The following is a 13,100-nucleotide window of genomic DNA, read 5'->3' as shown; positions in this document are numbered from 1 at the left end:
TTAAAAATAGCGAGGCTCAGAACATCTTGCCAGCTGAAGCTGAGGAAGGAAAGAAAGGTGGAAATTAGTGTGTGTGTCAGCAACGCTTTTTGGAAAAAAGCGAACACTGCGCACATGGGATCCGTTTCTTCGGAAACCGAGCCCCCCTGTTTGTTTGTAACTTTACCATTCCTTGTGGGGCCTGTTAAAATGATGCTTCGTTCAAGGCATTGCACGCCTGTCGTTCAAATAATTTCTTTTAAAAAATTGGCATAGTTATCAGGCTGGAAATATACTTAAAAACTGCTCACCGGCTCTGAACCACGATGCAGTCCTGGTAAAGCCGATCATACATGCAGATCTTCAGGTCGATGGTGGGATTGCACACCGAGACGGGCACGGCCATGGCGACGGCTGTGACCCCAATCTGCAGCTGAAGGTGAATCCATGCAAAACTCAGTGTCCAGCAGAGGGGCCCACTCATTGTTCAGTGCATCTGGCTTCCCGCTGACTTTAGGTGGCAAAAGGGATTCACACGACCTGCTTGCCTCTCCTCTCCTCTATGGACACTGAGAGTCATTTGCACCAAGACAAATTCCTTGTGTGTCCAGTCACACTTCGCCAATAAAGAATTCTATTCTATTCTATTCTATTCTATTCTATTCTATTCCATTCCATTCTATTCTATTCTATTCTATTCTATTCTATTCTATTCTATTCTATTCTATTCTATTCTATTCTATTCCTCTATTCTATCCTATCCTATCCTATTCTATCCTATCCTATTCTATTAACACTGAGAGCATTTGCACCAAAGACAAATTCCTTGTGTGTCCAATCACACTTGGCCAATAAAGAATTTTATTCTATTCTATTCTATTCTATTCTGTTCTGTTCTGTTCTGTTCTGTTCTGTTCTGTTCTGTTCTATTCTATTCTATTCTATTCTATTCTACCCTACCCTACTCTACTCTACTCTACTCTACGTACACTGAGAGCATTTGCACCAAAGACAAATTCCTTGTGTGTCCAATCACACTTGGCCAATAAAGAATTTTATTCTATTCTATTCTGTTCTGTTCTGTTGCTATTGCTATTGCTATTTGAGTTCATTTGTTTGCCTCTGGGTGCCAGAAAGAGAACCAAGAAACCACGATAGGAATTTTTTTTACCCATCCAGAAGGAAGAATGCTTATTTAATTTATTAAGAGGAGAGAATTTGCGTCTCCCACTCTGATTGGAAACGACGTTCAGATTTCATTTTTTGTAATACCCGGGCTGGGAGCAGAGCAAAGAAAGGAAGAGCAAAGGGTAACGTCACTGTCATCATTGTGCAGCACACAGTGACACAAAGACACTTGCTGGCTCCGTTCTGAATGTATCTGTGGCAGGGGGAGGGGAGAGGAATGAATCCCACCACTCACTGGTTTGCAATCTGGGTTCTCAAAGATGATCTCAAAATCAGCCTGGACGGTCCCCGGAACTACAGGTGTGAAAATAATCTGAAGTTTGACCGAGCTGAAGGGCACGATATCGCCCTGGGTTACCTGCAGAAGAAAGAATCAAAGATGGTTTCTTTGGAAATTAAGCATAGTTGGCTCAGGAATTCTAGGAGTTGAAGTCCACAAGTTATAAAGTGATATAGTTCCTCACTCCTGCCCTATACCATCCCAGACAAATGGTTGACCTATCTCTTCTTGAAAAGCTCCAGTGTTGGGGCACCCACAACTTCTAGAGGTAAGCTGTTCCATCGATTAATCGTTCTCACTGTCAGGAAATCTCTTGAGTAGTGGCCTAGAAGTGGAGCTCTTGCCTCACAATCAGAAGGCTGTGAGTTTGGTCCTAGGTAGAGGCAGATATTTCTCTCTCTGGGCACAATGAGAATATATCTGCTGAATATAACTCAGCACTGGTGACAGGGAAGGGCATCCGGCCAGTAAACACTCAGCTCCATTCAGTTGCCATTCAAATTTGGGGGGTCCATTGTGGAATGGAAATGAGTGGTGCGGTGGCCTAGAGGTGGAGCTCTTGCCTCACAATCAGGAGGCTGTGAGTTTGATCCTAGGTACAGGCAGATATTTCTCTCTCTGGGCACAATGAGAATGTATCTGCTGAATTAAAAAAAAAACTCCACTGGCGACAGGGAAGGGCATCCGGCCAGTAAACACTCATCTCCATTCAGTGGCCCAGACTCTACCCCGCAAGGGATTATGGGGTCATAAAAAGGAGATGATGATGATGGTCAGAAAATCTCTCCTTCATTCTAGGCTGGATCTCTCTTTGATAGACCACCCTGGCAACTGCCCACTCGGGAATCACACAACCTGGATCCATCCGCGAATGCCACCTTAAGATCGAACAAGTCCTCCATGGCTTTGTTACCTTGCCCAACTTTAGTTCACAGAAGTCTTCTGGGGGGTCATCCACGGAGCTGACACCTGGAGAATGCGGTGAGATTTCTCCAGCAAGGTCCATCTCCGCTGCCGCCTGTGGCTCTTGGAAAAGGAAACGGAGGAGAATCAAGAGACGTTATATCCACCGCCTATCATAAAAACCTTGCGTGGCCCCAATGATCTATACATTTATTTATTTTAATAGATGTGCAGGCAGATCGTAACTTACAACAGTTCATTTAGTGACTGTGTCAGCTAAAAAGATACTCCTTTGGTCTTTTTAGCTTCCAGAAAAAGGAAGTGGAGAGAAAACAAGGCATTCTTGAAATGCCTAGATGATCACCTTGGTAGCCCAATGTTGTCGGAGCGTAAGATCCATCCTTCGCCATCATGATCTGTCCAGAGTTCTGAAAATTTAGCTGTCCGCTAAATGAAACATTTCTATGGTCTTTTTAAGAGTTGCCAACAAGCGCCCAGAGAAATCCCTGCAATTTTCTTGGCCAGATTTTTCAGAAATGCTTTGCCCATTGCCTCCTTCCCGGAGCCGAGACAAGTGTGACTGGCCTAAGGCAGGACTAGAACTCGGGGCCTTTGGGATTTCTATGCTTTAACCAGTGCACTTTGGCAATGAAGGAGAGTAAGCCCCCTACCATTCAAGGTGGTCGCGGTGGTGTTGCTATGTAGTTTCTCCAGCGGGGCAGTGTCGTGGATAACTTCTTCAGAGCGGGAGAGAGACAAGGCGTCACCTCCCGTATTGTAGCTGCTTTTTTCTGTGCTAAATAATACACTGGCAGCAGTGTTGACCTAACATGGGAAGGACGAGAAGCTTCGTTGAAAACAGTCCCAATTCCAATTATCTCCCCAGATGGACCCTCCAGGTTAGAGGCTGTGCGCCTCCAGGCTGGATTGGCACGTCCCATTGTGATGGGAGAAGGTGGTTGCTTGAACTGAGCATCAGCCAAACATTTCCCATCGCAGAATGGGGGGTGGGCTTGTCAGACACAAAAACCTCTGGCCCAAAATATCCCCTTACCTTGGTGACGTTTGCTCAAGTGGTTAGGAAATGGCACACGGCCAAAAATGAGATGGGGGAAAAATATATACGTATATAGAATTCTGCTCATAAGCTGTACCAAGCCGTTACTTAATTATTTATAGTTTATTAAGAAGCCACAGGGGCTTGGATGTGCAAATAGTGCTAAGCTAAATCCAACAAACTAGATTATGGCTGAGCCTACTGCATTAACCAAGCAAAAAAGAAAAAGAAAAAGAAAACTGCATGGCCTGAAGGAGAGGAAGAATAAATGTAAAATTTGGGATTTCCACATCACTTCAAACTTGGAGGGGGAGCATCTTCTCTTACTGCCTAGAGATTCTGGAATCTTACAAAGAAAACAGCAGCAAAACTTTTTTTGCTTCTTCTGATTCCAGAATCACAAAAGTTAACGGCCACCCAAAGTCCTCCAAGGTCAGGAAATCCCAAATGCATCTGGTTGTGTTTGATTTTTCTTTGCTGTGAAAATGGATGTGATCCTTCAAACGGATGCACAAGCTTTCCCAACGCTGCTCCAGATCATTTTTTTCACTTGAGTCCAAAATACAGGAAAGAGACCTCCTCGGAAAAAATCTGTTTTCACTATTTTTATTCTAAATTATTTTCGTTCTTTCTCTTCCCACCGATCCCTTTCGGCTTCACTGCAAGCCTCTGGGTGGGAGATGCCCCACTTAAGGAGCTGAGAATGGCACCAAAATATGACATTAAAGACGGTTTTATTTAGTTGGGAGCAAAGTTGCAAGGACTAACTCTTTGGAAAGAGCTCCCAGGCAGGCAGAAAGGACCTTGAAACCGGTCCTTTCGAGATGTGGGGGAAAGGGAAAAAGGACTATTAACTGGCTATTTTTAGAATGGCCGATGAACGGAAAAGGTTAATGCAGATTTACCGGCTTCTCGGTGGAAGGCGTTGGAACTGCCGCCCATGGAGCCTCGGTGCCACCTAATTTTCGGAGATGGAACCGTGTGCCCAGGGCCCCGTCATTCGTCAAGGTGATGGTGCGTGAAATGGTTTCCCCGACCACGTGCATGCCAAAATCAATGAGCTCTTTATCCAGGGACAGCTGGGAAAAAAAAAAGAGAAAGCGGAAGGCGTCTGTGTTCAGTATTCGGTATTCTTTCGCTTGCCTTCATTTTTAAAAAAAATATTAAAAAGGCATTTCCTTTCATGTGTGAAAAAGGATTTAAACATTTGTGGTTTTACTTAGTGTGATGCCTGCCATCCAAATCAAATAATGTATCCTTACATCATTTGTGTCATTGCACAGCAGCCTCCTCTCCAAATATACAGGTCTGGCTACAGAGTAAATGAATTGTGGATGTATCTGAAGAAAAATAGTGTGTAATTTATTTACTGAAATGCTGTTAGGCTACTGTTCATTTGAATTCTCCCAGACCTCTTCCTGCTTCTCCTCTTTTCCTGCTAATATTTTGTTAGAAATTCTGTTTACAGATAGCAGCACCACACAGAGCAAACAAAGAGTAGAGTCACCATGTGTTTTACTGTTCATCTATGTACTGTAACTGTAACAGGAAACAGGAAAGTCTACCTACAGCAAAAAAGGACAGAGTATATATCATAGATGCAAACTTGTAAACACTACCATCTACTGGCTAAATACTACTGTAGTTGTTGCATAAAAATATATTCCAACAATGAATTGCAATGTATTTTTCCCTCTTTGCTCTTGTATATAGTATACCAAAGCAAGATAGAATTTTCCTCTCCGATCCTAAGGCAAAATCTGGACTTACCACGCACTTCTTGGTCGAACACTTCAGGGGAATGGAAAAGGATCCAATTTGGGATAAAAAAGTGACCTCTCCTTTAAGATCTTCATTTATCTGAAAGAAAACAAGCAGATATCTTCATCAGCCCATTAAACATCTGAAGGACTTGAGAAATTCATCTCATAAACCATAAATCATTTCTCTTCCTGTATACAAAGAGTCCTCAACTTATGACCACAAATGAGCCCAAGAAATTCTCCCCTCCCACTTTCCCAGGCTCAAAGTAGCCCTTTCTGCTGAACTTCTGAAATCATTTAACAACAACAAAAATGGTGAAGGCTGGAAAATGTTTCTCTGCACCTGAAAGACTGGAGTTAAAGAAAATAAGGTTGCCGGTTTTAATCAGGCGGAGTGGACACACGTCTCTTACCATAGGTTTAAAGATCACCCCAACTTCATAAGACATTCCTGAAGACATCGGGCCCGGGGGATCAAAGCTGCGAGGGAAAAGAAAAGAGAGAACCGGATCGTGGCAGCATTTCTAATGAAAGCAGGGGAAAAAATCCAGCCATACAATCCTCAAACCCTGGCTGAATGAGTAACATATACTGACTTACAGCACAGTGAAAAAATCTTTCAGATGTTCGCTGACGCCATCCAGCTTAAGGTAGTTGATACTGTAGAAGGCATTGATCAAAGTCACTTTCTTTTTATAGGTTTTTCCAACATCGAAGTCCTGGAAATATTTGTTTTTTAAGGATGAGATTAGCTTTATTTTTTTTATATTTTATTTTTTAGAAAAAGTGCAATGAAGAATGTCACGGAAAGCAGGATGGTTTGATCAGTGCAACACAATTGCTAAACCGGAGAGCGTTCGATTTGATGGAATGCATTTATTTTGGGTCAGAGGTAAGATTGCAACATTTAATCAATTAAATACTTCTAAATTACTTTCCGATCGGCTTTTTAAAAATGTTCTTCTAATTAAATGGGCAACAGTCTCTTCAGGTTTTTTCTAAAATTTCTTTAAAAAATGAATAATCAGAGTTAAAACCAGAATTTCCTCTTTTTTCCATTCTGGAGAAATGCCTAACACAAAAGCAAATAATCCCAACTGTATTTTAATATGTTATGAATTTTAAAAACGTTTTTTATCAATGTAAAGCACACCTGCAGTATAAGAATCTGGTGTATTCCATTTTTTTAAAAAAACATATTTTAAAACAATGGCAGATTTGTACATTTGAGCATACTGGCTACATACCAGCTTGCCTTCTTTAATGGATGAAGGCATTTAAGGATGATGAAGATAGTTTCCAAATGTAGATAGTAGATAGTTTCCAAATGTGTATTAAGAAAATCTGAATTACCAACAATATGCTGGCTGGGGAATTGAGGAATTGATCCTTACATACAGAGAGGGCATCTAAGTTAGCAAAGACTAAGTTATAGCGTCGGATTAAACCTCTTTAAAATGCTCGCGTTGTTGTCATTGCAATCATAACCTTTTAATTTGGCCAAGGAAGGCAATTCCTCTTCTCACAAACTGACAACACATTCAGCGTAAATCAATCTGTTGAATCACGAATTCACTTCCTAGCTTTGCACAATGGGACCAAACCATCAACTGATCCAACGGTTTGGGTTAGCACACCGCAAGAAGAAACAGAACCAGACCTAGCCCAGATTCAACCAACCCAAACTTCGGCCTATGCCGTGAAAGCGGTTGACCGAGTCATAACTTACCTTGAAATGAATGAGGCTCGGTTTGCTGTAAAAAGGACACCCTTTGAACTCACGCCCACAAACGCGGTGTTTGCGAATGACTCCAGCATGTAGCTTCTCCAAGTTCCTGGCAAAAATGTCCTTTTCAAATTTCGACACGCCGAGCGGTTTGGAATCAATTTTGTCATCCAGCACCTGAGAAATAAGCAACGCTGGTTTCAAAAGGACTTGTAATAAAATAAAGCAGCCTGATAAAGGAAACGTTTCATTTAGAGAGTGTCAGCGGTTAGAGTGCAGTACTGCAGGCTCCTTCTGCTGACTGCCGGCTGCCTGCAATTTGGCAGATCAAATCCCACCAGGCTCAAGGTTGACTCAGCCTTCCGTCCTTTCGAGGTGGGCAAAATGAGGACCCAGATTGTTGGGGGCAGTATGCTGACTCTGTAAACTGTTTAGGGAGGGCTGTAAAGCACTGTGAAGCGATATATAAGTCTAAGTGCTGCTGCTATTGCTATTTGATTCAAAAGGACTGGAACCAGCAGATTTGCCGGAAAATGGTGGCTTTCTCTATTTATTTTCTGTCTTTTTTTTTTTTAAATAAAAAGATTCTCTCTCTTCAGCTAAAGTAGGGGTTGGCATCACGGTGTCTTTTGGTGCCCGCCAGTTCTTTGATCTAGCTGACATGTTAAAAAAAAGAATTTATTTAAATCTAGAACCCAGAGCATAGAATAATAAGGTTGGAAGAGATCCAAGACCTTACTCAACGAGGAGACCCCATACCAACCTCTAGTTTAATGAAAAGAAGGGCTAGGGGTGACATGATAGCCGTCTTCTAATATCTCAGGGGCAGCCCCAAAGAAGAGGGAGTCAAGCTATTCTCCAAACCCCCTGAAGGCAGGACAAGAAGCAACGGATGGAAACTAATCAAGGAGAGAAGCAACCTAGAACTAAGGAGGAATTTCCTAACAGTTGGAGCAATTAACCAGTGGAATGACTTGCCTCCAGAACTCGTGGATGCTCCAACTCTGGAAGTCTTTAAGAAGAGATTGGACAACAACTTGCCTGCAATGGTATAGGATTTCCTGTTTGAGCAGGGGGTTGGACTAGAAGACCTCTAAGGTCCCTTCCAAGTCTGTTATTGTGTTATCCTAAAAACACATTAAGTAGGGATGTGGAGAAGGGTGACTGATTGAGTTCGTCTCTTGGTAAATGTGCATTTTTGCCATCCCCCCCCAGGAAACAAGTGGGGAAGAGCAAAAACAGGCACCGCTGGCATCTTGCCTTGTGTCCATTTTGTCAGCAGGAGAGAAAAGGCTAGACCCCTGCTGAGTTTGAAACTGGGGGAATGGTAGCTTGAAGCCTTGACTACAGTAGGAATGGGACAACTTTACAGAAGAGGAGAAGGTTAAGAGTCAACATCAATGGAACATGGCTCAGCCTGAGGTTGAGAGATTAATGCTGCAGAAGAGCTGAGGCCAGGTACGCCAAGGTTAACAAGCTGATCTTTTAACTCAGGGGTCTCCAAACTTGGCAACTTTAAGACTTGTGGACCTGCAGAATTCTGGGAGTTGGAGATCCACAAGTCTTAAAGTTGCCAAGTTTGGAGACCTCTATTTTAACTGGACAAAACGGCAGATTTTTTAAAAAAAAGAAAGGAAAAAAAAAACCCACAAGGAAGCCTCAAACCCACTTGGTAGAATGGAACTGGCGCTCAACCCTACGAGTAAAGACAGAAAAATGGATCTGTACCTGCAACGGGTTATATTCTTGGTCCCAGATCCCCACAAATTCAGGCTCTGCGAGAATATTATCCGCGTTTTCCTGTTCGCCTTCGGTTGTGCTTTCGGGGAGGAAGTCGCAAGAGGCGTTAAAACTTTTGTCGTCCAGCGAGGGGGAAATCGACGGGCTGCGCCAAGGTTTCTGACGTGGAAGAGAGTGGTGAAAAGTCAGAGGGTGATTGGTCCAGGTGAATGAGTCACAAAATCTTGGAAACATTACGAGAGAGAAAAAAAAACATACATCAAATTCGTCATCAACTCCCAGAAACCAACAATGCCAAATTCGGTTAATTTGGGAACAGACCCATCACTACTTCCAAATAAATGGCTTCCTTGCCAAGAACATTTGTTCAAGAACAAACCGAGATAGAACTAAGTCACTATGTTTCGGCTTACAGGCCAGTATATCTCATCTTTAGCGCTGGGACCTGCAAACCAAGAAACAGCCATGCGGAGTCGTCTCATTTAAATCTGCTATTTATGAAAAAAAGAAATAAATTTAAGGTACACACCTCTCTACGTGGCCTGTCCAAGCTGATGTCTGCGGTGATGAAATGACTTGAGGTTCAGATTAGTAGAGTTTCCGTTCTGGGCCATTTCAGAGAACAGAGGTCTCCAAACTTGGCAACTTTAAGACTTGTGGACTTCAAGTCTTAGAGTTGGGAGTTGAAGTCCACAAGTCTTAAAGTTGCCACGTTTGGGGACCCCTGTCATGGAATCTTACAAGGTGCTAATTGAAGGAAAGGAGTAGAAGGATTTTGATCTAATCCAACAGGCCCAGCAGGTTTTACCAACGCCGAGAAGCCCTCCCTACATGCTCTCACCTGTGGGACAGGTGCCACCTTATCGCTACAGGTTTCCTCAATGTAACGCCACGTTTTCATGCGCCACTTAATGGCGTCGGAGATTTTATCCGGGCCTTTCGATTTCTGGGGACGAGATCGCGCTTTTATTTTCTCCGCCTGGGCTTCTTCGTTCAAAATCCGAGCGACGATTTCGATTTTCCTCGTTTTCTGTTGGTCCAGAAACTCCCTGTGGGCGATGCAATGGCAGACAGTGGAGACAAGGTGGGGACAGACACCTGGGAAACTACTGATCTCTGAGCCCAAACGAATTAATCTGCTAGTCCTTTTAAAAATACATGTAAGAAGGGAAAGGGTGTGCTTTCTTTTGCGAACTGCGCTCTTATTGCATTTGCAAACATCCTCCCTTGAAACATCCTCCCTCGCACAACGGATCCGTCACAACGGAGGTCTTACCTGTCAAGGATTTAGGAGGAAATAACCCATAAAGCTGTTAATTTATCAGCACTCCCAACCCCCCATCAACATGGCATTTCAGGAAAATTAGCAGCTCACTTTTTCCGCTTTTCAAACTCAATTTGTCGCTTCTGGCAAAAAAATTCCCGAGTCACATTGTGTCCTTCGGCCTGAATTGCTTCCTTTATTTTCTGATCTTGCTCTTCAGCATCGAATCCAATCAATTTGCTCAGAGTTTGACGGGTTCGGAGGTTTTCCTAGACCAAGAGTATTAAAAAAAAATCTTACTGGAGAACATGATTGATGACTCTGGGCTATGGATGTGTCCCATTGGAGAATATGAATTACGATACACCCAGGGGGTGGGGGGAAACTAGGGTCAAGAGTGACAGTGAATGATGTGTCTCAGACACCCAGGCAGTGCTGGACATGTTAACTCCCAATAAGTCCTTTTGAAGTTTTCGAAGTTTGGCTCGAGATTCATGATTTAATTGGGGTAACTGCTGGAATCCTGACAGTTAGTGGTGTTGTGTTACCGATACAAGTTTATCCAACTCCTTCTTTAAAGGCTAAAAGTTGCGGGGAAACAACCGGGATAGGTTTCTTCCCACATCACTGGAACATAATTGAAACCAGAAGGCCCAATTTTGAAAGCTTTATTGTAAAAGCAGCGGCAGGTTCTCCTTCTCAAGCGGCTAGTCCTCACCCGGTTCGAACTGATGCTGTTCTTCAGTGACAACACCGTTTCCATCCTTTTTTGCAAGTGTTCCTGCTGGGTCGCTTCTTCTGCCGATTCCTTCTCACGAACCCTGTTGGAAAAGCACAAAAGAGTCGCTCACGCCTGATCCATCTGGGTGAAGGGATTGATGCAAAGCCAGCCGTTTGACTTCACGACTGGGGCAAGGGAGGTCATAAAACGGGGAAAAACCCACTTCAAAAAAATGCCTTGCTTAACAACATAAACGTTGGGCTCCATTGTGATTGCAAGCCAAGGACTACCCGTACACTGTCCTAACCAAGTCACTATTTTGTGGTTCTTAAACTACTGTCTGTTTTGGAGCTGAAGATATCTGGAGCCACAGATTGGAGAAGGAAAATCCAAAAAAGTGAATGGACCACCAGACCACTTGTGTTCTTTGTAAGGAAAAAACAGAGCGGGGCGGGGGAAGTAAACGACATACTTTCCTAAACTCTCCTTCAGAAACCGGACGGCCTTTGCGTGGTTTCTCTGAGACTCTTCCAGCACGGTGGCCAGGTTTTCTTCGTAAGCCATGCTAGCTTCCTGGATTTTTCTACAGAGAGGGAGAGAGAGAGAGGGAGGGAGGGAGGAAGGGAGGGAGGGAGAGAGAGAGAGAGAGAAAAAGCAGGATTCTCATTAAGTCATCCTGTCCAGGGTTCCTGAGATGTTTTTTTTTTCCTGGTTGGGGTATGAAGCTGAAATTTGCCATCTTCCTCCTCCTTCCCCTTCCCCATTTCTTTTTTACGCCACACGTTTTAGACTGTAAGAGCACTTTGGGGACAACTGTGACCTGGATGATTGAGAATCTCCATAGATATTTATTCGGGACTATAACTCCCATCGTGCACAGCCTAGGGGCTCCAAGCTGACACACCTGAGCCCCTTCTATCTATGCTCTATGGTGTTTTGCAGTCAAAATCACAACTGCAGAGGAGGAGGCACGGATCCACTTCTGGAAAACAAGAAGTGATCATGGGGAAACTGTTAGGCCGAGCTTGAGGGAGGGAGGGGTCAAACGTGTCATTAGTCATGAATCCCTGCGCTCCCACAAGAGATCTAATCCCAGCCCCCCTTAAAGTCCTTATTCTTATCTCCCGCTGCTTTCCCTTGGCTGTTAGTAGTTCAGATTCTTGTAGAGAGCTCAAGCTTACAAAATATCTTTACACCCATTTGAACTGTCTGGATCTCCTGATTTTCCGGTTGCCTTTATGTGAACTCTAGTGGAAATTTTGAAGCATCCTTTAAGAGGGGGTTGAAATCCAGCCTACCTCTTGGTGTTCCGCCACTTCTGGCTCAAGAGCTGGGCCAACTCGTTCTGTTTCTGGAGCCTGTCCTCCGCTTGGTCTCGGCGCTGCTGATCCAGCTCTGCCTCGTCCACTTTGAGCTGCTTGCGAAGTTTGGCGAAATTTCCTTGCTCTATTTCAATCTTCCACATTTCGAACCTTTGCAAAGGGAGGCCTCATCAGTTTCCAACCTTATCAGTTTCCTTATCAGTTGGTGCCCTCCATCCACATTAAGCTTGGAAGCGGCCTTGGTTGGCCCCAGAACCCTCACCCTTGCATTCCTCGGTGACAAAAATTGCACTGTTCACCTGGCATTTAGGGCCCTACTTAACTTTAACTGATCTCAAAACATAGACGCCAAGTAGCACCGGGTTAGGCCTTGGATGAAAGACCACAAGGAAATCCCAAGCAGGTTGAGAAACATCAACCCATTTCCAACACAACCAGCCAGGGTGGTGTAGTGGTGAAAGTACTGGGCATCGGCTATGGAGATATGGGTTCGAGTCTACCCTCATCCAGGGCGGCTTCAAGCTAATTGCTTCCTCTCCGGTTAAAACTCCCTTGCGAGTTTTCATTAGGGGAGGAAAACAGGGGAAGGGACACTAAAGTGACAGCTTGAATTCCTAAAGAAAAGTCAGCAATATAGTAACATGGTGCCATCCGAATTGGAGGCCGTGTCCCTCCAACAGTAATAATCTTCTGTGTTTCAAGTTTATCCATTCTTTTACCCATGTAAGTAAAGATAGCATAGCTCCCAATCTGGCAATCCAAAACTCCCATCGCTTCTAGATTCCTGTAACATTTTCAGTTTTATTCTTGCATTTTTTCCCCTTCCCGAATATCCTTCAAGATTGTTCTATTTAGTTCTTCAAAATTATTTTTTTCTCTCCATCCTTATCGGTATCGTTTGGAATCATCATCATCATCATCATCTAAATTAGATGCTGCCAATTGGAAAATCTGGAATAACCTTTTGCATATTTATAGACCCGTTCCCTTGCTTCCACTTACACATTTTCATTTAAGGCGGCGGTGATTTTGGATTCAAGGCCCTTTTCGTTTCCCAGTTCAGTACACAGGCGCCGATGTAATGCCTGCAGGCGGGACACGGCCGCGCTGAGCCATTAAAAGGAGGGGAGGAGGAAGAGGGAAGAGAAAAAAGGAAG

At 43.8% G+C, this 13,100-nt stretch overlaps 1 protein-coding gene across 1 annotated transcript in view; it reads right to left on the bottom strand.

The window, feature by feature from the left end:
- The window catches only part of CFAP74 (cilia and flagella associated protein 74), a 34,426-nt gene that overhangs the window by 16,149 nt on the left and 5,177 nt on the right, over positions 1-13,100 (bottom strand). The window contains exons 6-21 of the mRNA XM_087915017.1: positions 12,946-13,050; positions 11,920-12,093; positions 11,094-11,204; positions 10,619-10,721; positions 10,012-10,169; positions 9,478-9,685; positions 8,625-8,795; positions 6,900-7,073; positions 5,771-5,889; positions 5,584-5,650; positions 5,178-5,267; positions 4,313-4,486; positions 3,022-3,175; positions 2,361-2,473; positions 1,403-1,525; positions 291-412 (exon numbers count right to left, since the gene is read on the bottom strand). Coding sequence (XP_087771143.1) covers positions 291-412; positions 1,403-1,525; positions 2,361-2,473; positions 3,022-3,175; positions 4,313-4,486; positions 5,178-5,267; positions 5,584-5,650; positions 5,771-5,889; positions 6,900-7,073; positions 8,625-8,795; positions 9,478-9,685; positions 10,012-10,169; positions 10,619-10,721; positions 11,094-11,204; positions 11,920-12,093; positions 12,946-13,050 — 2,166 coding nt within the window. The remainder of the gene's footprint in view (positions 1-290; positions 413-1,402; positions 1,526-2,360; positions 2,474-3,021; positions 3,176-4,312; positions 4,487-5,177; positions 5,268-5,583; positions 5,651-5,770; positions 5,890-6,899; positions 7,074-8,624; positions 8,796-9,477; positions 9,686-10,011; positions 10,170-10,618; positions 10,722-11,093; positions 11,205-11,919; positions 12,094-12,945; positions 13,051-13,100) is intronic.

Source organism: Pseudonaja textilis, chromosome 18, assembly GCF_049901715.1.
Source record: "Pseudonaja textilis isolate UNSWEBS1 chromosome 18, rPseTex1.2, whole genome shotgun sequence".
NCBI lineage: Eukaryota > Metazoa > Chordata > Lepidosauria > Squamata > Elapidae > Pseudonaja > Pseudonaja textilis.
This window is presented reverse-complemented; position numbering and strand designations above follow the sequence as displayed.